The following is a 25,484-nucleotide window of genomic DNA, read 5'->3' on the forward strand; positions in this document are numbered from 1 at the left end:
TGTCCCTCGCTGTCGTCCGGGGGAAAAAAATTATTAAACTTCTTTCTACCAGAAATCTGAATCAGTTTTCTCAATCAGGAGCAGATCAATGCTGTGAGCGTGGACTGTGTGGCAGTGACTGAAGGCCATGCTGGGCTCCCACGCTGAGTTGATTAGTGATTTCCCCGTGTTACTGCCACACAGTCAGAGCTAGGGCTTTAATAGGTCAATTTGAATCACACATTGGATGAAATAAATGAGGGTTGACGGGTGCAGCGAGGAAGTTCCAGTTTTCTAAAGTACAAGCACAACAAGATTTTCTACAAAAAGACATGATATTTTGGTCTGTGCAGAGGACATTCTGTTATCTAAAAAAATGCAGCCTTTGCGATTTAATAACGTCAATTCAAATTGCAATTTCGATTCCCTAATTGAACTCGAGCTCAGCGGTAGGGAATATAGATATGAGTCCCGCTGTGACACGATCCTCCGTCAGGTTTGGATTTAACAAAACTATGGACCAGTGAGGGCAGCAGAAGTTGAGAGTCTGCAAAGTGTCAGCTGTCCACAGTCTATTCTATTTAAGGTAAGAGCAGATCCGCTGTGTGTTTTGGACATTTTTGGAGCAGCGTTAATTAACTTTCTCTCGTATGAGTAACATCAGCACATGAGTAACCAAGCGGTGCTTTGGCCCACCTGCTCCTCTGTGCCAAAGTCTGAAGCTGCAGGTCTGCACTCACACTAGACAAACACTTTAGGTCACATGTGTCAAACTCAAGGCCCAGGGGTGAAATCAGGCCCGCCATGTCATTTTATGTGGCCGCGACAAGGTAAATTAAAATGTATGACTGTCTTAAAATGTCAGTTTATCAGCAGATAGGCAGTTACACAGTCATATTGAGTTTGACACCCCTGCTTTAGGTGCTGTTTGTGCTCGGGCATGGTTAGATTGGGCTTGGACACCGGAAGACATACTGCATGTGCCAAGTCTTACTGACCTTATTCCACTCCGCCCAAAAGTGGGAATAAATGCTACTAAACCCCACTTGATTTGTGGGGGCACGTCCAGTTTAGGGGAAATCCAATTAATTTAAATCAAGAATTGGAGAAAGATTTTGCTAAAATATGATATTGTAATCGATATAGTTATTTGCTGTGAAGATCCGCAACTCTATGTGAAATAATACAACCCGAATGACTATGGCGGCATTCACAGTAACTTCCAGAATAAGGTGGATAACTTTCCTTTTCGAATACCCCCTTGTTAATGATAATTAACCAAGCATTGCAACAGTATTAATTACAAAGCAATGCTCTTAAATATGTTCTTAGATAAACCTGTGAAGACTTGGCACATCGGAGCCTGTTCCATGTGAGTTGTATCAGAAGCACCTCCTCATCTCATGTTCAAACTTACCTCTCACGGACGTACTCAGCGAGCTCCTTGGCTGCCAGCTGGCCGTGCTTCATGTTGTGGTAGAGCACGTCGAAACCGGCATTTTTCTCCCCCTGTAAAAAAATAGATGAAAAAATAATATTAGTGCAAATGTGAAAGAGCAAAAAATCTCATCACTGAGTGCATTTATATACAAAGTACAATGAATATTAAAATAACTCTGACAGGTTTCATTTCTGCCTTTGCCACATTAGATTGCCCATTATACATTTCATACATATTTATCAATTTGGAACGACTCTCACTGGAAGCGATCGGGAAAAGGCGGAATGTCATGATGGATATTTGAATCTAAACGGTGGAAGTGGTACAAGCTAAAAAATCTACCATACATTTCAGACTATAGAGCACACCTGTATTTAAACCACATCACAATTTTGTACATATATAAGCCGCAGTTTTTCATGTTGTAACATCTGATATATACACACAAAAAAACATACAGTTATTTTTTTGTTTTTGTATTGTTTAATTTAATTAATTACATTTTTTTAAACCCGAAAATCAGCAGTACACACGCCATCAACACGGAATAAATATACCTGCATGTTTAGAAAATAAAACAGCCCCAACACGGCCGTCTGCTTTTATTTGGTCTGAAAGCTTTTGTCGTCTTTTTACATTGACTAAGTTCTTACTGCTGCTGCCACCAATGTCGCACCATTGATTCGTTAATGTCAAGCTTTTGTGCAGTGACTCCATTTCCTTCTTTGATGGTCAAGCTTACGTGTAGTGGCTCTATTTCCTTCTTTGAGGCCAGATCCATTGCCTTTATCTTAAAAGCTGCATCATTTGCATTTCTTCATGTGTTTTCCACGATGAGGGTGTGTGTATGATGCGCAAAATTACAGTTCCAAATCAAAACTAGTGTATTCTTCAGCACATAATCTTTTCCCACGTCTGTCTCACTTTTGCATTTACTGGTAGAGAGTGCCCCCCGGTGGCTGTTAGCCAGAAAAATCTATAAATAAGTCGCACTGTATAAGGCTCAGGGTTCAAAGTAGCGGCTTATAGTCTGAAATTTACAGTAACTTTTATTCGATCCGGTTGAGAGTAAAGCACCTGCCAGCGTCCCTCTCCACCGATGCATAAAGAATCTGCATTGAATTATCTGATTCCTGAAATTAGAATTTCATGTAAACTGTTACATCTGATGTGAGTAATCTGATTTCTTTCTGACTGTTCACACTTGTGCAGGTTCTGACTAACCTTGCACAGCAAGATGGATTTTCGCGATATTTGTGAGTTCATCTTGGCATTCTCTCACTGGAACTGGTGCCCAGTCACTGGTTAGGGGACCAATCACAGGCCAGCACTGAGGTTTGTGCGGAAGCCAAAGGCGAAGAGCTCAAGTGAACCACAGAAACATGGTGACGCTGACTGATGTCCTTCATCTTATTTTAGTGAAAATGTGGACTATTGTTTGTGAAAAATGAAAACATATGTATGTAGACATAGCCAATGTGGCAATGGTAAAAGAAAAAAATAATTCTGTCAACTCGACACAAAGTTTTTTAGTGAAGACATTTTGCTGGTCATCCAAGCCACTTCTTCAGTTCTGCAATGTTGCAATGTTGCAATGTTGCAATGTTGTCTACAGAAACACAGAAACACTTGATAATTGACACCTGTCTAAAGAAGATCCTTTACATCTCCATTTAACACATAAAACAAACTTCAAACTACTACAAGCTGTTTATACCACTTTTAAGATTTTACTTTTTACTCCTCCCTTTAATTTTATGTTTTGGTTGAAAAAAAAAAGGCTTTTCAAGTTTCAAAAATAGGTCCACATTATCACCACCCCTTGGTTAGATTTAGTCTGTGGTGGTGGTGGGGGGGGGGGGGGGGGGGGGGTGGTCAGCCCTGTTTTCACAGTTGTTGGGTTGTGGTTAAGGTTAGGGCCAGGGTGATGGTGGGGGTTATGGATTTACTTTCCAAAATGTCCTTTAAATGTGAGAAAACGGGGCTGTGGGATATGCTCCCAGTGGTTAAACAAAGAGCAGAGTCCACAGTCACAGATGGAGAGGCTGGCGGGCAGCTGCTTCCCAAACCTAAAAATATCTCGGAGGCGCAGACAGCAGTTCCCAGGTACCAGGGGAATGACTGGAATGCCAAAGGAGACAAGCCAAAAACATAAGAGTGGGAATTGCACCCTGCGGTCAGAATTTACCAACAGACAAAATGAAAGGTATCAGATAATATTTATGGGAAGAGTATCCATTCAAAAGTCCTGTGCAAATGTGCGTGCATGAATGTATGCTGCAGCCAGGACCGAGGGCTGGTGAGGATTTGGGTGGCCTGAGAACGTGGATGTGTCTGTCAGGGGCAGAGCGGTAGGCTAATCTGTCTGAGGCCGCACTAACTCACTGACCGGATGGCTCACTGGCTCGGTGGGGCTGGGGAGCGCTCTTGCCGGACACTACTCTGTGGCTGACCAGAACTGAAGAAGCGGCTTGGGTGAGTAGCGAAACGTCTTCACTTCTACAACGTTTTGTCCAGTTGACAGATTTAACTTCAGCTTTTACTCTATGGCTGACTCGCTCTGGACAGTGGAACTCTGGTGCTGGACTCAAACGGCTGCTCTACGCTGCTTGCATAATAAGTCTGCTTAAATATTATAACGTTTTACCAATTAGCAAAAAAATTCTGTAATAAGTAATATCCTCGACAAATATTTCAGAATCAGTTTTATTGCTATTAGTTTATTATTTAGTTTTTAGTGACCAAACATTAACGTCACTCTCACATGTTGTTTTAATATTCAAATTTCCTCACCACTTTTTTACCATGCACTGTTGACTGAACCAAGGCTGCGGCGTAATATTAAAGCCTCATTTGTATACAGCTGACAGCCGAGAGAGTGAGGACAGAGCGGAGGACAGGTGCTCTGATGGACAGCTCACCTTTCAGCTCACGTTTCTACAAAGAACCGCCGCTGTTCATGTTCTGTTTTAGGAATCAAGGGTCTATACAACTCTATGAAATACCCAAACTTAATATGCAAAAATGGCATGCGCTGTACCTGATATTTACCTGATATATAAATCTTAAAAATGTGAAGAACACAGTTAGCAGTGGTCCAAAGTTATTCATCACTTATCTTAGGCTTTTCGAGCGTCCTTATTATTCACTGTGAGTTTATAAGTGCATTTCCCAACTTTCAAACCTGAGGTGAGTTTTTCTAACCTGGCTCATGTTAGATTGATATGTGTGTCACTCTGAACTGAGTACTACACATTATCAATCTGGGATGTCTCTCACAGAAAGCGATTGGAAAATACGGAATGTCATGACGATTATTTGAATCTGATTGGTCGAAGCATCACAACAGCAGGACGAGCAGTAAAATCAAACTTTTGTTACATTCAGTTGACAGAAAAGCACAGACACCTTCCCTGTCCACAAATGAACAGTGCTTGCCCTTTGCACGTTTTCCACAAACAAAATAGCCCTTATTGACACATAAATAGGCTGAAGTACATCTGTGGATGCTATTGACATCACAATGTTTTGTGATTGTGATTGGTCCACCCGATTAACCTTACAGCGGGAACATGCCCAGATGAATTCTAGTGAGTCTGTGAACTCATAAGTATTGCGAGAATCCATCTTGCTGCTCAAGGTTAGAGTTTGCCATCATAGTAATACTAACAACAACTAGTATGCTAACAACAATGAGTATGCTAACAACAACAAGTATGCTAACAATAACTAGTATGCTAACAACAAGTATGCAAACAATGCACTTCCTGATAATCATACAAGAAAAGGCTTTATGATTAAGTGCAGACAGGACACAATGGACTGACGTTTATACAATATATGTGTACTGGGGCAAGACAAACTTTGCCTTTAATCTCATGTCTCACAGTCCTTTCAAATCACTCCCTGAAGCTATTGTGAAAATTGATAAATGACAAAGAAGATGTTGAACTTTGTGCCAGTTTTTGTTTCATGAAAATAGGCCCAGTAATTACAGAGATATTAACCATAAACCAGATCAACAAATCTGCATCTGACAGTTAAACAGCTACCACAGAATTCTGAGGCATTCTACAATGTTGTGAAGTCCCATGAGCCTAACTATAGAATAAAAAAAAGACAAAACCAAGAGTAATTAGTCAGAGATTTCACTACAGACCTGCAGATGACCTCTTCCTATTGTGGGGCATTACAAAACCCTATTCTCTCTATGGAGTGGGGGATAATGGGATTGGGGAGAGAGGAGTCCATACAGCAGAAAGACCATACAGCAGAAAGACAGGTTTAAATCACTTTTTATGCACTGATAGCAACTTTTAGACTCCAAATGATGCCAGTTTGTTTGATATGGCACTGAGCAGAACACTGGCTCAGTTTACAGGCACAGCAGAAATCTGATCATTATCTGATTTCTGAAGTTATTAGATTATTGAGATGTGATGTCAACAGTTACATCGGATGTGAGTAATCTAATTTATTTTTGATTGTTTAGAGGCTTTGACAAGGAAGTTATGTTATGCCATCCTTTTTTGCAGGCTGGTAGCGGGACTATTGGGTTAACCAGAGTTAGCAAAAAAAAAAAAAAAAAAAATGAACAAAAGATCTATGGATCAAATTCTTACTCCAGTAGTTTTAAAATCTCCATTGGTTTATTCCACTAGCATGTATGTATTAGTTAAGATGTGACTGTGACATTTCTGTGCTTACTACCAGCTCGGTTCTGGTTATCTTGGCCTACATCATTAGAAGTATAATACTCCCTACAACAGAAGCAAAGCCAGACTGGACTGCACTGGAATGGACAGCACCATCACAGTGTCTTGAGAGTTCATGTCTCCAGGTGCCGAGTCTTTTACTGATGGTCAATAAACTTGTTACGACCTCCAGCTCCTCCTACAGCCACATGAGTCGAACCTGCTGCTGATCTCCTATTGGTTTAAAGTTTGCAAACAGAAACGGCCTCTCCTGCGATTGGTGCATTGTTCACAAATTGGCACCTGATTGGCTCCTGGATCCTATGTGCTTATTGGTGCAACACCCTAGAGCCTGGGCACTTCTGGGCCTTCATCCGCGGCTGCTACACCTTTAAAAAGGATCTGCCCGCTGTAAAATGGAATGTTTTTACAGTAACATTCCTTTTAAATAAATTATAACTTCAGTTTTACAATTTTCCATCTTGTTTGTGACTTCCCCTGGTCCTTAGCTGAGCCGGGTCATAACAAAACTTCCTACCTCCTGAGTCTCTTCTCTTCAACTCTCGGCCTAATAGAATTTATACCACAACAGTAACAATGCAACCTTGTCCTTGCATTCTCCGTGTTTCAAAGTACTTAACAGCACCTGAACTGCAGTTAAAATGTCCAATCAGGAATAGAAACAGGACTGACCAAGAATAAACAGTTGTGTCCATGGCAACACAATGACGTGAAGTTGTGAAAAAGCAAGAGTTATGGGAAGAAAATGCAACGCTGGAATGTCATGACAATTACACTAATAACTTCCTGCAATTCAAAAATAAATGTACTGTTTTGTACTAGATGATGCTGACAGGAAAACGTAAGTTGCCCTGATTGACTAAAATAGATGGAAACGACTGATCATTTTATCTAAAATCGGCGTCGTTCTGGACAAGACTTCACTGACATCTTGCTGCTATCCACTGATTAGTGATTGTTGAGTCACAGAATCAGTAGGAAGTGCAGTTGCAGAAGTGTGATAGTGCATAGTGATTAGTTATTACTACACTACACTATATATATAAATGAACATAGCTAACCTACTAGCCGCCGTGTTCCAAACAGGAAGTGATCATGCACGGTTCCGGCTCCATCGACTCCAGTTTACTTAATATTGAAAAAACGTTGCCTCTCTCTATAACTGCTGCAGTTACTCTCCTCATTTTGGTCTTAAAATATTTGTACAATTGTGCCTGGAATTTAAAATATGAACATTAGTAACAGGCCAATGAGATGCCTTCATTCCCCAAGGCCACTCCCACTAGCACTAGCAACAGGTTTGATTGACAGTGTTGCAAAGTGACTGCCCCTACCTAACCAGTGGTGGGAAGGGGCATTACCTTCAACAGCCTTGCTCTGGATTGGCTCTTTGGTTGCTATGATACTTGTGGCTGGAATTCCAAATATGGAACTCGGAATATGGAACACTATAACTGCTAGCCTTGACGAGCTTCATTTGGCTGGAACAGAACACTGTGGGTGAGGTCACACTCACTTAGTCCACTTCTTTGTACAGTCTATGGTAATACTACATAGTGACTGCAATTTTGGGTAAATAAAGTCACAGTATTAGCAGTAGCACTATCCAGAAGTACTAGTATAAGTATTTGTAGTACATATTGTAGTTCATTTAGCTGCAGTAACTTGTAAAAAAAAAATCACAAAAGGCCTTAATATTGAAAATACAACAGTAAATGGCGACTCTCATTTCCTGCGGCTCGTAACGCATTAAGTAAAGAAACTGATTGTCCATAGTACACAGAGAGAATGCCTCCTTTCTCTTTCGTGTAGTCAACTGTCAGACATAATGTTATTCATCTCCAGAGCCCGCTCCTCTGACGGTGCTCACTTGAATCTAATTAGCTGCACTTCAGACTTCCCTCTGCCTGCTCGGAATATAATTACAACCAAGAAACCTGAGGTAAAACAGTGGTACGACATCACTGCTATCACAGGTTTAACAATGAACTGAACAATATGACTGACATAAAAGGCTTAGGATACAATGTATGAGCTGAAATAGGATCAGTGATATCAGGGGATTTATTTATTTTTTTTTTCATGGTCTGTATTGAAAAAAAACAAAAAAAACCAAAACAGTATCTCAAGCTGATGATTTTGAATTTTGAATGGCAATAGATGTGCCTTAAAACTGGTGGCTAAATATCACACAAACAAATAATTTTATATCAGAGAAAATACATTTGATCATTTTTACGTAAGTGAAAGGTGAATTTTCTGGTGTAGAGTTGGCCACCTGCTTCTGTCCATGGAGATGTTATTGATTTAGCTGGAAAGTTCCACAGTATCTCTTTTTTCATATATTCAATGAAACTAAAATATGCATTCTTTAGCTGGGTTGTCTCTCCACAGAACCCACCTCAGCTTAGATAGACAAGCTTAAAGGCATACGGTGGAACATTATGGGCAAAGCAAAATCCATATCGAACTGAAAAACAACCTCCATCAAACTCCCACATTTGTAAACTTGACTGTTCTGACATTTTGACATAAAAACACCAGTACTTAACTAGTACTTCCAAGATGCTTTGTACAGCAGAAGAAGGACAAGCTCAAACTGACACAGGAACATGAAAAGGCCAATGCACTCTGTGGATAAAGTCATGTGGTATTTTAATCTCCAACCAAAATCTGAAATAAAGAACAGTTTTTGGAGAGTTACATATATCAAGTACTGCACATAACTATACATTTTTAGGTATCTGTAGTTTAAGTAGATTTTAAAGTGGATACTTCTTACATTTGAGAGCGGGTATCTATACTTTCGACTCCTCTACATTTTCAAACAGGACTGAAAAGTTTAAGTATTTTTTATTACTGTTTGAGTCCTGCTGAAAAAGCCGAGGGTTTATTTTGATCACGTTCATCATATGAGCAAACAAAAATATACAAATAAAACAGCTAGGAAAAAAATATCAATACAATTGTTTCTGTTGAACAAAATTCACCACAAATCTTTATTAGACAACACTACATTTGAAGCATGATTAGATCTCAAAATCTGTGCAAAGTACTTTTTACTCTTTAAGTACATTTTAAGCGAGCACTTTAACATTTTTACTTGAGTAGACTTTTTTCATATGATACTTTTTCGCTCCAGTAGTAAAATTGAGTACTTCTTTCACCACTGATGTTCAGCATAAATAATGTCTATTTTAATTACTGACTGAAAAATAAAACACACTTGCACTACAATCTTGAAACAAGGTTATAGTGATAGTTCCATAGTTAATTCACTTTAACCTCAACTGCAACACAGGCACATTTTTGCACATTTCAATAGGACAGCATTGAAGTAGCTTTAACTAATGCCACTTTTCCCAGTTTAGACATGAATTGAAGTTAATTTAAGTAGAATACATCTGACTAAAAGCACCACTGATGCTCTTCCTTTCACCTTCTCCCATTAAAGATGCACTTTAACTGTGCCCCTGGTCCACAGAGCTGTTACAGTGTGTGGAGGCTCCAGTGTCTGGGACATTCCTGATGTGGGTCATATGAAACCACAGTTACTCCACAGGCCTGCAGCCCAAACACAGCACTGAGACAAAACAACTAAAACACACATTAAACATGATAATACTAGTAGTTTTCTTACATACTTTATTCAATTGAGATATAATCAAGCCTGTCACGAAAATTATCATATGTGTCAGAAGAGAATAACACTAAATGTAGTCATAAAGGGCTACTTGATAAACCACCTGAATAGCTCACTTGTTTGTTGAACTTTTATAGAGAACTTTTAATACAACATCTCACGATTGCCTACGCCGAAAAACTGGCCGCACCAGAACTGAAATGGTAAAAAAAATCTTTTGGTTATTTTGGTTCCTGAAAATGGAAAACATTTTAAAGTACAAGCAAAACTGGATACTCTGGTGCCACAAATGCACTTTAACAATCTGGTGATAAACATTTATACTCACACCTACCCCTGTTTGTAATGTTTTAAATATTATATTGTCATTTGTTTTGTTTGTTTTTTTTGTCTTTTTTTCTCTATTTTAACAGGGCACCCATGAAAAGGAGAGTTTGAGTGCTGTCATTGGGCTCTTCCTGTATAAATAAACATAAATAAATGAATTAAAAAAGCATTGATTTATCGTCTGGAACAATATATTTTGGGGCTCCGGATTTATCAAGTGAACAATTTCTTTGCAAAAGTGAGTGGGCAGATTCAGGGTATTTTTTGTGTAATTCAATAACATTTGAGCTGTAGAAGGTTGTGACTTATATGGCTATGGTTATTTGTTGCTACTCATATCTTTTAATGACACTCTCCACTTAAAAAACGATTACCCCGACTATCTCGCATTATTGCTGTTGTATCAGTGGCATAGAGTAGTTTCAATATTATCGTTTATCACTATCTTTGTAGCAATATATCCTGCTTCAGAATGTGTTATCAGGACAGGCCATTTTACTTAAATTTTTGCTACAGATGAAAATATATTGATATCTGAATATATTGCTTATTGATCACAACAGCAACACAAATACTGAATACCAGTGTGAAAATAAGCAGGTCATTACTATAGTACTTGATGTTACTGACCGCTCTTTGTCCCTCTGCTGTATGTCCGTGGAGGCTTGTCACAATAACAACATTCTGTGAGTATATATTGATACTGCTGAAGAAAATATAGACAATAAACAATGCTTTATTGAAATTAATTTATGCCACTGTCACAATAATCCGGATTAAACAGAATTGCAATAAACAGGATTATAACAAAAAAAAATGTCATTATTGTTAAAGAGCTGCAATAAATAAAAAGCAAAATTTTTATAATGAGTGACTGAAGTTGTTTATTCAATGTCCTACAGTTCAAATCTTATAGTTGTACAGAAAAATAACAAAGTGCCCACAATAAAACTGACTACTGAGTTGATATAGTGTGTACTGTTATACTGTGCGTGTGTTAGCCTCTTTGGGATGGGTCTGCCCCGTCAGCACATAAGTGAGAGTGAGTCAGCACAAACAGGGCCCCTGACAGGAGCGTCTGACAGGTGTATCTGACAGGTGCCTGTGGGCCGGTCCACACACAGGACAGCTCCAGGGCTTTAAAGGTCTAGTTCAGGGCTGTTATTATGTGGGATATTAATGCTTTGTTGTGCTGAAGTAGTGCAGTAATTGAAGTGACATTATGTTCAGCCCTATTTGTATGCGGCCTGTATAGAAAAAGATTATCTAACTGCAATTTATCTTTAGCTTTGCAATTGAGATTAGATTTGCAATTTCTGTTTTAATAAATTCTGTTCAAAGTTCACATTTTAAACATAGGTCCAGAAGAATTGACCAAAAGACTGAAATATCAACCGAAACACTAAAACAAGAATGTACAGATCTATACTACAGGGTTAACAGTTTTATGCAGAATAAAACTGGATATTTATTGTCCCTGGAGCAAATTACGGTACTTAAATAACTGTAGCCTTTATTTGTGCCCATTCAAATTGTGATTTCGATTTGATTGTGGTTAAACGTGCAGAGCTATGACACAGGAAGTCTCTAACCAAAATGTCACCTGCTTGGTTCCGTCGAGATGTTTTTGCGCTCAGCCTTGGTTATAATAACTTGACTCGGCGCATTTTGTCATCTGTATGTTGTGGTCTTTTTGTGTTTGAGGGAAAGTGTAAACCAGCAGACGCAGTGACAGATGGACTAAGTCTGTGAAGAGCCTTTTGGAGCCTTGTTTGCGTTTGTTCCCCTCTCAAATCTTCACATCTTCAAATCTTTGGCTCAAGGCTCTACTTGTCTGGTCAGTTCAGGCAGCATGTGAGCTCCCTGTGCATCCTCCCAGCCTCTCCACACACTCTGCTCTGTGTTCAACTGATCAGGAGTTTAGTTAATTATATGCCGCAGACACAGGGGAACCACTCCAACCCGGCACAGGGCCGTTTGGATCCAGAACATTCACAAAGCAATCGGCAGTCTGCGGTATTAAACTGTGGCTGTGTCGGAATGCCCACATTATTCCCTAGTTAGGACATTATTTAGGGGTCACGCCGTTTTTAGTAGTGTCCAAATGTCCAGTAAAAATCTCCCACAATGCACCTTGTAAAGTAGTTTCCAGCGCTGGTCACTAGGGTCAAAATAGACCACAATGCATTGCGGGAGTTGGAAAAACATCAGAGGACAGCAACAGGTCTTTAACGACTGAACACGACTGACACAACACGACTGAATGAAAGCAGAGAGAAACGCTGGTTTATCGTACTGTTGATTCTTGATTATGGTTAAAACATCTCTAAATAAACTGTTTTTATGTTAAGTTACTAGCATTAGCCGTTTACCTTAGCTCCAGCTGTTAAAAGAGTGATAATTTCCACATGTTAGACAACAAAACGAATGAATCCAGTCTGTTTCCGTGAGATCCAGCTTGGCAAAAACTTCTATGGTTATAATTAGTCCATAAATACTTGTGTGCCAGTCGAATTTGATCATTATTTACAGGATAAATCAAGTTTTATCTGAGTTTGGCAGAATTTTTCACTACAAAACGAGAGTCATATGCACCAAATGTAGTGAGCTCAGTGTCCGAATCGCTCTGTGAATAAGTGCACTATATAGTGCTCTAAAGAGTGCAGGCCTATGTAGTGAATGAGGAGTTAGGGACTAGGGTGGACATTCGGACACAGCCTGTAAGAGCGGAGTGTGTGTAAACTACGGCTGTGCAATTGATAAAATTTTAGCCAAGACTGAGATTCAGTCATATCCACTAGTCAAAGATCAACTTGGGTCTTTTTAATTGACAGGTCTGCAGATAATCTTCTGTCAGTAAAAGCATTTGGTGGTTTTATAAATACAAAATACCACCATATATAACTACAAGGTACCTTTAACAAAACTGAAGTACTCAAGTTGGCTAAGGTGTGCTGTGTTCTCTGCTCCTGGCTCGGTCCCAGCTCACCTGCAGCCTCTATTTCAGGTGTGCCCTACTTCTGTCTCTGCCCTGGACAAACTTCCCCCGCCGTGACATTTAGCTTTGGACAAGAATATATTCAGGATAAAAACTTAAAACAAAGTTACTACAGTAGATTTAGTTTCAAGTTTGTAATCTCTATGATGCAGTACTGTGGAATAGGGCTGGATAATATACCATCATAGTTTAAGTTTTAGTTCACTTGGGTGCTTCATCTTTGGCCTCCGTCCAAACCATAATGCTGCTCTAATTGGTCCGGTCCCTGATTATCCTAATGAAGATATAACGGTAATTGCCCATTAAGATTAAGAAATATATTTTTGTCAATATTCACTTATATACACACGATGCATGGTTATTATAAAATAGAACAGCAAACCCAAGCCTTTTGAACCAAAGCCTATGAATGAACTTCAAACTATGTGAGCTACTTCTCTTACGGAGGAAACAGGTGAACAATCAGAGCTCTGCAACATCGCGATCAAAGTGGAGGAAAAAACGGCCTAAACCAAAACCTGCGATGCGGAGGCAGGAAGGAGACACTTTGAAGCGAGGGAACTTTTAGAAACAATGTACTGAAGCTGGATCAGGAATGTGAAAGAAAAATAAATAAAAGGGTACAATGTTTTGGACTGGAAAAACTACTGATGGCGACAGGGCATGAGTACAGCCCGCTTTGGTTTGATGATAGTAATGCAGACTACAAACAGCTCAGTGTATTAACAGAATAACAGTTTAAAATGCTATATGATAGAACTTACCAAAGCAAAACTGTTTATGTGAATCCAAAACAAAATGTATGCAGAAAACTAGATATACAACGCAAAAACAACCTTAAAATATTCTGTCATATAAGCAGCTAAAAACTACACAAATCAAGATATTTTTTTCTGAATTCAACTCAAATATTATAAATTACCTCAGTCTGACCATAAACCTAAATTTGGTAGTTGGGGAGTAAATTCTCAGTAACCCAAAAAGCATCCATATCTCACAACGATAAAAGAAAACTAGAAACAGACATGACAACTGGAATCAATCAAAGAATCAATTAAAACTATAATTGATACTATCTGTCAGAAAATTACCAAAGCAAGAGGTCTAATATTTAATCTGAAGATGTGAAACACTTACCCAAAAGTTGTTTTGAAAGACGGCCATGTTTTCTCCCGGACTCACTGCTCCCTGTAAAGACACAGCATTAGTGTTAGACTTTAGTGACTCTTTAGCTCTGTGTGTTCTGGAGCACTCAGGCTTTCTCTGCCCTCACTGCAAACTGTGAGCCATTAGGGCCCGATGACGGCTACCAAACAAGCTCCTGGAAAGTGCCTCTATGTGGGAGGGTGAGTCCAGGGGGAGAAGTCCTCAGAGGACAGAGGAGGAGGAGGAGGAGGAGGAGGAGAGGAAGAGAGGAAGAGTAGAGGGTGCAGATGAAGATGAGGCTGAGAGGAGGAAGGGAGGAGGAAAAGAAGTAGACTAAGTAGAGAGGAGGATGCAGAGGAAAAGGAGGAAGAGAGGAAGAGAAGAGGGTGCAGATGAAGAGGGGGCTAAGAGGAGGGTGCAGATGAACAGGAAGCTGAGAGGAGGAAGGGAGAAGGAAAAAGAGGTAGACTAAGTAGAGAGGAGGATGCAGAGGAGGAGGAGGAAGAGAAGAGGGTGCAGATGAAGAAGAGGCTGAGAGGAGGAAGGGAGGAGGAAAAGAGGTAGACTAAGTAGAGAGGAGGGTGCAGAGGAGGAAGAGAGGAAGAGTAGAGGGTGCAGAGGAGGAGGAGGAAGAGAGGAAGAGAAGAAGGTGCAGATGAAGAAGAGGCTGAGAGGAGGAAGGGAGGAGGAAAAGCAAAGCAGAGGTAGACTGAGCAAAAGAAGCAAAGAGGAGCATGCAGAGGAGGAGGAGAGGAGAATGTAGAGGAAGAAGAGGAGGAAGAGAGGAGCACATAGAGGAGGAAACAAGAGATGCTTGCGGTAATAATGTAGAAACTGAAAACTAATCTCCTATCCATCAAGCGCTTTTTAATGCTCTTTGTCTCCCTACTTCATTTCAACGCAAGGATGTAGTTTCATTTAATCTATTTCCTAAAACTCTTAAAAATATATATTATTAACTGCCATACTGAATTGTATATATTACTATGGTATAGGGATAGTCGTAAAAGGTTACAGTCAGGTGCAAAAGGAAACATGACGTCACTTTTGAGACCTAGAGTTTCAGTTTAAGTTTAGATGAGAATGAGGCACTTCAATATTTTCAAGATATTTGTAAAGTTAATGCATTTTTCCACTTAATTACACTATAATGACCCTCTGTTGAGTTAACCAACCCCAGGTTTCAGTCGAAGCATGGACAAGACCCGCTCAGTTACTCCAATCTTAAGCGTAAGTGTTGTTTATTCTCACAGACGGCTCTTATCAGTGCTTCTGTAGAGGAGCTGTTTTGGGCTGAAGCAGACCTCCCTGTGCCTTGGCGTCTGGCCCTATAACCTTCACACACACACACACGCGCACACACACGTTGGGTTTGCATGCTTTTAGAGGACGTTACATCGACTTACATTTCCTGGAGACTGATCCTAACCGTAGCCATAGTTACTACGTGCCTAACCTTGACCTAAATCCAAATCCAGCCTCTATCCTAAACTTTAAACCACGCTGTTGACCTCATAATATAGGATTTACATCATTTTACGTCAGGCTGAATTTGAATCATGATATTTCTGACAATTGTTGAGATCAGAGTGAACATTGTAAACAACTCCAGGGGCATTAACATTTGACAAAAGAGCGAAATCTGAACTGATAAACTAATACAACAATCCCATACATTTCAGAGCATGTTTGTAGAGGTCACAACTACAGGTACGATAAAAAAATAGGAACTCAAATTGCCTTAAAGGGCCCATATTGAGCCGTTTTCTGATCTATGTTATGATGTTTCCTCATCACAAACAGAGTTGTGTTTTGTTTCATTCACACATGACATCACGTTACATATTTAGGCTGAGTTCTTTTCCCAAACTGAAAAAACTCTGCTCCACCTTGTGATTTCATGTGTGTCCACTGTGTTTTTTATTTCCATACACCTTCAGTAAAATAATTTGGATGATTTCAGCAGTGGAATTGTCCATCTCTACTAGAACTAAAGGTAAAAAGTAGGTGTTAACTTGCAAACTACTGCTTCATGACATCACAAGGTGGAGCAGAGCATTTGAGCTTTGGAGATGTAAACTAATAATGCAGCATTAAAATTTTATATAATATAGGACCTTTAATCTAAGCAATAACCTTGAGTCACATCTCAACTTTAAACCATGTTGTTACTGTATAAGGATAATAAAGGATTTACATCACGGGGATCTGATTTCTCTCCCTTTTAAGTGAGTAGGTATATAGATTTGAGTCCCCAGAATGTTATAAATACCCAGTCCCACACACACCTCCGAGGGCGTGTTAATTAGCTCTGCAGTGGAGAGTGGGAGGGGAGCCACGGGACACCCCAACACCGAGTGACAGAAATCCTTTAGCGCAGAGCAGGGACGTCCCACAGGAGGGACCAGGGGAGAGAGTGCATAATGATCTGAAGAGCTGTTTAAATGCATGCGCCTCAGGTAAGAGTGTTTAGGGAGATGGAAGTTAACTTATAAAAAAAAAAAAAATATGACTTCTTGGTGGTAGAAGCCTGTCACAATAATTACTCTATCGACTTATCATTCAATATATTATAAATGGAACAATCATTTTTAGAGGTCAATCACAGACTTTATAAAGATGTGGACGAAGTGAGTGCGACGTCTCCCGTAACGTTCGACTCCAGTCAAATGAAGCTCACTGAGGCTTGCAGTTATAGGGGCGAATTTGGAGCAGAATTGCATATCTGGGATTCTGACCACGAGTATCATAGCAACCAAGGAGCCAATCCAAAGCGAGGCTGAAGAAGGTAATGCTCTGGGTTAGAACGGCAACGCTGTCAATCAAACCTGTCGCGAAAGCTTAAAGGAGTGACCTTGGGGAAAGAAGGCACCTGCTTCGTCTGTTATTAACGTTCATATCTTGAGTTACGGACACAATGCAGAAATAAAAATATCAGCATCATGTAGGGCGGGTTAATTCGAACATTTAAGATCAAAATGACGAGCCTGACAGCAGCAGTTACAGAGAGAGGGGCGACAGTTTTTCGATGGAGCTGGAAGCGCCCAATATTTATCGTGGGTACTTTTTCTTTGTTGTAGTTGAACATTTTGGTTATTTTTTTCAGCATTTTGATACAATTTGAGCTGTAGAAGACTGAATTATGAGCTAAAATTACACAAACTAATTACTTAAATATTGCATTCTGCTGTTAATTTGTACAATATTAACAATTTTGTACATTTAGAATATGTTTTTCTGAATAATTTTGCTTTATGGTTTAGTTTCAATATTATCGTTTATCGTCTATATTGACTTCAGGGATATATCGCACTTCAAAATGTGTCATCTTTACAGATCTACTCGGTGGCATTGTCTTAAATATGATCTGAAATTTCTATATTTTGTAGGGCTGGTTGACACATACCATTTACCATCAACTTTTTTGAGCTTTCTTCTATGTTAATGCATAAAAAAAAAAGAAAAAAAGAAGTGTTTTCTGAATCACTCATGCACATTTGAGTGATCTTGCTGTCACTATGCCAACCCTCCTTACGGTTAAGTATACAAGCCCATGTCAGTAGTCTTAGGCTCAGCTCTCCAGCCTACGTAACCACTTTTTACACTATATAATACGTTGTTTTTGACTAATATAGCATTTTCAAACCGACAACAGGTAACAATTAAAATTTTAAGTCTGTCAAATACACCCTCTTTAAAAAAATGTCAAAATTACTACATATTGCACGCCTGCGATTTTTGATTTGTCTTATTAATAACAAATAAAAATGCCTTTCAGTATGAATTACATGAATATTAACAACACAAACATTTAATCAGTGAAGTTGCTAAAAAAAAATCCCCTATAACCTCACACCCACTGCTCTGTATTGCCTTTGTAAGTGGCGATATGTGTAGGATACAGCAGCGGTGTTTAACCACAAATGCACAACGCAGCACAAATTAAAGAATAAATACATTTTTAAAATCCACTGTTTGCTATACTGTGATGTGTAGTTATTCACACGGGGCACCTCATGTACACGGGGGGTCGTCAGTCTCATCCGGAAGTGCAGCAGTTTGTTGTTATTAAAAAAGGGCAGGCGGAAATCAGTGGACCTGTTTCTTGTTTTAGTTGTTTTAGATCACATGTGTCAAACGCAAAGCCCGGGGGCCAAATGCGGCCCGCCACGTCATTTTATGTGGCCCTCGACAAGGTAAATTAAAACGTATGACTGTCTAACTGTGTATCTCCTGATAATCTGACATTTTAAAACAGTCATATTTTTTACATCTATGCAAATTTGAGGGCAACCATTTTGCTGATGTGGCCCTCGGTGAAATTGAGTTTGACACCCCTGTTTTAGATCAATATTCCTATTTATAATGTCCAAAATACAAAAGAATGATCCATGGCTATTGTAGATGATAAAAGTAGTAAATTACTGTACTTGCATAACATTTTTTTAGGTATCTTTACTTTACTTAGATTTTAAAAGTGGATATTTTTTACTTTTACTTAATTACATCTGACTACTACATTTTTTTAAACAGGGCTGAAAAGCAAAAGTATTTTTTATTATTGTTTGAGACCTGCTGAAGGGGGGTTTATTTTTAACACGGTCATAGTTTAAGCAAACAAACATAAACAAATGAAAACAGCTAAAAAAAAACTATCAATTCCACCGTTTCTGTTGATCAAAATTCAGCACAAATCATTATCAAAGTTACTGCATTTAAAGTTTCATTAGATCTCAAAATCTGCATGAAATACTTTTAAAGAGGTACTATAATACTTTTACTTAAGTAGATTTCTTCATGTGATACTGCACTTTCACTTAAGTAACAATATTGCGTATTTCTTCCACCACTTATGATCGTATATAGCAGACAAAAGCAGAAAATACGTCTTCTTCATTTAACTAAAATAGATTGAACTGAAGTAGGTCAGTGTAGTAGTGAACCACAGTCTAGTCTTTGGCCCAGAGCCCTGAGCTGTTCTGACCCAGCAGCAGTGGCTCTCGCTCAGGCAGAGGAGGCTCCGAGCTCCCTGTGAGGACGAGAGGCACCAGAACATGAACCACAGGGAACCAGGACACACGCCGACTGTCTGACCTTCATTTAAACCTGCTCTCATTCAAACATTAAACAGGAAAACAAACTGGAGTCACATGAATTATACATTATGTAAACATTAAAAACGCATTTAAAAGCTGTTCAAAAGGCATAATATATATCAGGGTGGAAACGACTTTAATATTAATCACTGCTAATCCAGATTTGAAATGATTATCAACTATTGAGTAACACATTTTGAAGTTTGACATATCGCTGAAGTAAATATAGATGATAAATGTTAATACTGAAACTAGTTTGTCACTGACATAATGACCCAAGAGCAGATTTATACCACAAAAACTATTCTAGATCTATAATATTGTTGAAAAAGACATGAGCTGCAATAAATAATGACACTTCTAAGACTCATTACACAAACTAAATACTGACAGAAGATATTCATTCAACCTTTTACGCCTTAAATCTTATCATATAGCCAAAAAATAACAAAACATTCCCAGTAGTACAGAGAAGCGTGCACACGATAAATATTGACCCAAAAAATATTGTTCCAACTTTCATATACTGAACGATAAGTCGATGTAGCGATTATCATGGCAGGACTATGTACACTGCAGTATCTAACAGTGGATATGATAACATAGTACAGAAAATGCAGTATTTGTGTTCACTCGCTCAGTAAAGTGGAAAAGTATGTGAAGATATTTAATTAAATCTGTTGACAATATATGGAATTGAATGTAATGTAAGTAATGTCATTAAAAGTATATAAACAAATACAGATAAGAAGTTCTGTGATCTTTTCTTCAACAAACACAAATCTTTTCTTTTCCAACATCTCGTCTCTATAGGTTCAGTTTTACAGCCGCGTCGTGCGACACTGTGTTTGTAATAAATCATGTCTGATCATGTGTGTGACAACAAGTTTGACGAGAAAGAGGGAGAGGGGGAGAGGAGGAGAAAGAGAGAGGGAGAGAGAGTTAGAGAAAGAGGGAGAGGGGGAGAGAGGGAGAGAAAGAGGGAGACACAGAGGGAGAGGGAGAGGGAGAGAGAGAGGGAGCGAGAGAGAGGGAGAGAAAGAGGGAGACACAGAGGGAGAGAGAGGGAGAGGGAAAGGGAGAGGGGGAGAGAGCAAAGAGAGAAGAAAGAAAGAGAGAGAGTTAGAGAAAGAGGGAGAGGAAGAGAGAGGGAGAGAAAGAGGAAGAGACAGAGGGAGAGAGAGAGAGGGAGCGAGAGTTAGAGAAAGAGGGAGAGGGGGAGAGAGGGAGAGAAAGAGGAAGAGACAGAGGGAGAGAGAGAGAGGGAGCGAGAGAGAGGGAGACACAGAGGGAGAGGGAAAGGGAGAGGGGGAGAGAGTAAACAGAGAAGAAAGACAGAGAGAGAGAGTTAGAGAAAGAGGGAGAGGAAGAGAGGGGGAGAGAGGGAAAGAGGGGGGGAGAGAAAGAACAAGAGAGAGAGGGGGAGAGCGAGCAGAAAGAGAGCAAAGAAAGAGAGAGGCAGAGACAGAGGGAGAGGGAAAGGGAGAGAACAAAGCGAGAACATAGAAAGAGAGAAAGAGATAGAGAGAGTTAGAGAAAGAGAGAGAGACAGAGGGAGAGGAAGAGAGGGGGAGAGACGGAGGGAAAGGGGGAGAGAGAGAAAGAGTGAGAGAAAGAGTGAGAGAGAGGGGGAGAGAGAAAGGGAGAGAGAGAGCAAAAAGAGAGCAAAGAAAGAGAGAGGCAGAGAGAGGGAAGGAGAGAGAGGGGGAGTGGAAGAGAGAGCAAAAAGAGAGCAAAGAAAGAGAGAGAGGCAGAAAGAGAGGGAGAGGAGGAGAGAGGGAGCAACAGGGACAGAGAGCAAAAAGACAACAAAGAGAGAGAGAGCCAGAGAGACAGAGGGAGGCAGAGTGAGAGAGGCAGAGAGAGTGAGGGAGAGCGAACAAAGAAAATAAAGAGAGAGAAAGAGGGAGAAAGCGGGCAGAGAGTGAGAGAAAGAGAGAGAGCCAGAGAGAGCAAGGCAGAGAGAGAGAGAGAAAAAGAAAAAAAGAGAGAAAGAACGAAAGAGATAGACAAGCTGGGACCTGAGGGACACGTGCAACAAAAATCCATCAGTATATTCTGCAGATGAACTGAGCAGAGGTGGGAGATTTATAGAAGACATTATATCACTATTGTAAGATATGAAAAATGTGAATATCAATAAATCTTTAGAAAGGCAAAGAAGGTTGTGTGTAATATATGAATCCCGTCCTTTTCACAGGCACGTTTTAGCATTTTCCTCATGGATGGCCATAATACTGTCTTAATAATAAGAAACACTAAGTCAGGCTTTGTTAAAGGTCAGTTATGTATGGCTATGTTAATGCTTTTCCTGGAATGTGCCACAGTATGGCATTAAACTTATCTATCTTTCCATCTACTTAATTACAAAAGTATACTGCTGAAACAATACATTCTTTCTATGCACAAACATGCCTCTCCGCAGATCTGACCTGTATCGTGGCCTGGTTGTGTCACCCGTTTGATACCATGGAGAGGGAGGATGATGGTGATGGATCCTCAACCAGAAAAGTTACATAGTGGACGTTTAATAGCGCTGATATACCCATAAAAAGCAGCGGTGTTATCAATAGCCCCGCGCACTAACCTCTGTGTCTCTCTTCTGCCTGACAACTCACAGATGGTGCAGATGAAATATTGGGACCTGCAAAAGACAATGAAACGCAGTGAGACAAAAGTGCTCCCAATAAATGCTGCACCCTCTCCCCCTACAGCTGCCATGCTGGTTTCCTTTACGACTTTTTTTTTTGGATTTTCGTTCAGTCTTTGTGAGAGAAGGTCAAAAAGAGCTCACAACATCTGCCCCAAGACAAATGAGAATGACGTTAAAAGGTCCTGTATTACACCAAATGGACTCTTGTGAGGTTTAAGTCGTGTTATAGTGTTGTTACCTCATCAAAAATATACTTTGTGGTTTGTTTCATTCACACGTGTTTGAGTAATCCTCCATTATGAGTCTGTTCCACCTGTGATGTCATGCAGTGGTAGTTTTCAAGTTAACAGCTCCTTTTACCTTTAGTTCAGTAGAGATCGGCAATTCTAGGGCTGAAATTACTCAAATGATTCTATATGCTCCGGTCTATTATTTTAAAATCCTCAATATTGGCTGTATATGTTCCGCAGTATCGCATTAATCTTATCTATATTGTATTTTTCAACTACAGATATTTTATTCCTAAAAAAAAATACCTTGCGACATGCATTCTTACTGTGAGCGGGGTTGCCTTTCCAAAGACCTGACTTGTAACGTGGCCTGGTGAAGTCGCATCCTTGGCGCCATGTAGAATTAACGCCATATTGTGGAACATTCAAGTCAAATCAATAATATTTCCAAACAGGTGGCAACCCCTCCACCACAAACGTTACATTATAGTGTACGTTTTAATGTTTTATTGATACCAATTTGCACAAAAATACTCTAATAGTGTTTCACAATGCTAAAACTTGATTACTCAATACTGATTCCGATTTGAGGTGATAATAAAAAACACTCCTCTTTAGACAATGTGAAAGTTAATGTGTGATAGTACTTTCTTTTATATTACCATGGGGTCTTATATGTGCCTAATCCCTCAGTGGTCCAGGTAGGTTCCATAGTGGTCCATGGGTGTATACTAGTCTATGTGTCTTATACTTGTTCTGCTACAGCTCAAGGTCATTCTAAAACTATTCAGAAAAGGTTCATTTCTGTCCTGTGAATGTGAATTTTTTTGTATCAATACCTGGTCCAATAAGTATTTAGTTTCAATACTAGTTTTTATATATCGATTAGAGTCTGATTTCTGATACTTCTGACAACCCTAATCTCTAATAGTATAATTATTCTTACCTCTAGCAGTATAATTATTTGCTTTGCTACTGTATTTGCATATTAAACACACCAGTATTGTTACAGCATAATAAAAAATGCAAGACAGTTCATCTCCAACAGCCACTTTCAATAATTACTACGATTCTCTGAGGATAGTCCAAAGTTTGTTGTGATCTGGTGAGTAAACAGTGGAAGTGGGTTAAATGTAATGATGTAGCGGGTCACATTAATCAGAGCTAAATAGAAAATAGAACAAAAGACATGAGGTGGTGGAGGAGAGAGGAGAGGGGGAGGTCAGACCCAAAGCAGAGCCAGATCAGCAAAAAAAAAAAAAAAAACAAAACACAGAGGAGAATAGATAATAACATGAAGCCTTATTGGAGAAAGAGGTAAACAGGAGATCTGAGAGCAAAATGTATTAATTTAAAAGTGTAATATCAAAAAGGCATCGGGTTGGAGCAGGTAGTGGTCCGAAACTGTTCAAAAATGGATATACCGAATTACTACTACCAAGATTAAATGTACTCGAACAAAAATAATTTAAAACTTCCATAAAAAAAATAGAAAATAGGACCTTTCCTGAATCTAGTTTGGAATAGTCTTGATCCATATCTGAAGAAACTACTATTATTTTGTGTTTAAAATTAGAACTGGGACCCGAAATATTTTTACAGAAAAGTAAAAAAGTATTTTAGTACAAGGCAGAAGAAACTCATCATTCACTCTCCAGGACTCCACAGTGCGACCGGACAGATCCTAATCACATCCTTCACACGTGTCCTCTCTCCTCTTCATAAACGTGGATTAAATAATATAAAATGCACTTAAATGATCGTTTGAGTTGATGTCTACAATAAAAAGCGTTAAGCACCTCACCTCTAACCAGACCGCTGAAGCTGAGGTCACGCTCAGGTCACGGTCTGGTAAACAGAGATAATAGGCAACGCAATAGGCAAGTGTAATCCAAATAGTTTTTATTATTATTATTGATATTATAAGTCTGCCTTTTTTAATTAATCCATTTGTTAACTTAGACACTGTATTTACGTTTAAACAGCTGCATCAAACCTGCAGATCCTCCACACCGTGTTTACTTACATGAAGCTGCTGATGCTCGAGGTGAAAAAGAAAATAAAACCAGATGGCAAAATACGTTAAAGATCATCTATTGAAACTGAAAGTTGAAGGTCTCACTCTGCATCTGCTGTAGTGAACTGTAAAGACACTTAAAAGCACAGACCTCTCACTCTGACATGGTTTTTGAAGACAATATTTATTTACTAGCTTTTTATTAATAAAACTTATAGGCTACTAACAGGTTCTGTTTTGTTATTTGATCAAATAAACAACTTTGAATATGTAAAACGTGTCATTATTGAGATATTTACGCAATTTTAAGGGCAATATATTAAGATGATATATTAAGATGGATTAAATAAGTGGCACGTTTCAAATCGTTAGTCTAGAGTCTCACATATTCAGGAAAAGAGAGAGAGAGAGAAAAAAGAGAGCAATGAGACGGGGAGAGGGAGGGAGAGAGACAGAGAGAGAGCGGGAGAGCAAAGAGACAGGGAGGGAGAGAGAGATAGACAGGGAGAGAGACAGACAGGAAGAGAGAGAGAAGCAGAGGGAGAGTAGGAAGACAGGAAGAGAAAGAGAGAAAGAAAGAGCAAAGAGACAGGGAGAGAGAGAGAGGGGGGAAGAGACAAAAAAGAGATAGAGAGAGAGCGGGAGAGCAAAGAGACAGGGAGGGAGAGACAGAGAGAGACAGACAGACAGAAAGAGAGAGACAGGGAGAGAGAAACAGACGGAGAGAGACAGACAGAGAGAGAGAAACAGACAGAGAGAGAGAGAGACAGACAGGAAGAGAGAGAAGCAGAGGGAGAGTGGGAAGATAGGAAGAGAAAGAGAGAAAGAAAGAGCAAAGAGACAGGGAGAGAGAGAGGGGGAAGAGAGGAACAGAAAGCAAAGAGAGTAAAGGGAGAAAAAAGAGACAGAGAGAGAGAAGCAGAAAGTGAGCGAGAGAGAGAAAGAGCAAAGAGACAGGGAGAGAGAGGGGCCTAGAAAGAGGGAGAGAAAGCAAAGAGAGCGCAAAGAGCAAGAGAGAGAGAGAAAGAGAGAGAGAGAAAGAGAGAGGGAGGGAGAGAGAGGCAGAGAGAGCAAAGAGACAGAGGGAGAGGCAAGAGAGAGAGACCGAGCCAGAAAAAGAGAAGGCCAGAAAGAGAGACAGAAAGACACAGAGCCAGCAAGAGAGAGAGAGAGAAAGAAAGAGAAAGAAAGAGAAAAAAAGAGAAGAGACAAGCTGGGACCTGAGGGACATCAGCAACA

The 25,484-nt window shown here is 39.6% G+C and overlaps 1 protein-coding gene across 2 annotated transcripts in view; it reads right to left on the minus strand.

The window, feature by feature from the left end:
• Positions 1–25,484, minus strand: part of fcho1 (FCH and mu domain containing endocytic adaptor 1) — a 68,962-nt gene that overhangs the window by 34,730 nt on the left and 8,748 nt on the right. The window contains exons 2-4 of one of the 2 annotated variants that reach the window (XM_033964720.2): positions 21,933–21,989; positions 14,241–14,291; positions 1,397–1,488 (exon numbers count right to left, since the gene is read on the minus strand). In XM_033964720.2, the coding sequence (XP_033820611.1) occupies positions 1,397–1,488; positions 14,241–14,267 (119 nt within the window). In that variant the 5' untranslated portion in view covers positions 14,268–14,291; positions 21,933–21,989. The remainder of the gene's footprint in view (positions 1–1,396; positions 1,489–14,240; positions 14,292–21,932; positions 21,990–25,484) is intronic. The other variant, XM_055221090.1, reaches the window with a different exon arrangement.

This window comes from Periophthalmus magnuspinnatus, chromosome 4, assembly GCF_009829125.3.
Source record: "Periophthalmus magnuspinnatus isolate fPerMag1 chromosome 4, fPerMag1.2.pri, whole genome shotgun sequence".
Taxonomy (NCBI): Eukaryota; Metazoa; Chordata; class Actinopteri; order Gobiiformes; family Gobiidae; genus Periophthalmus; species Periophthalmus magnuspinnatus.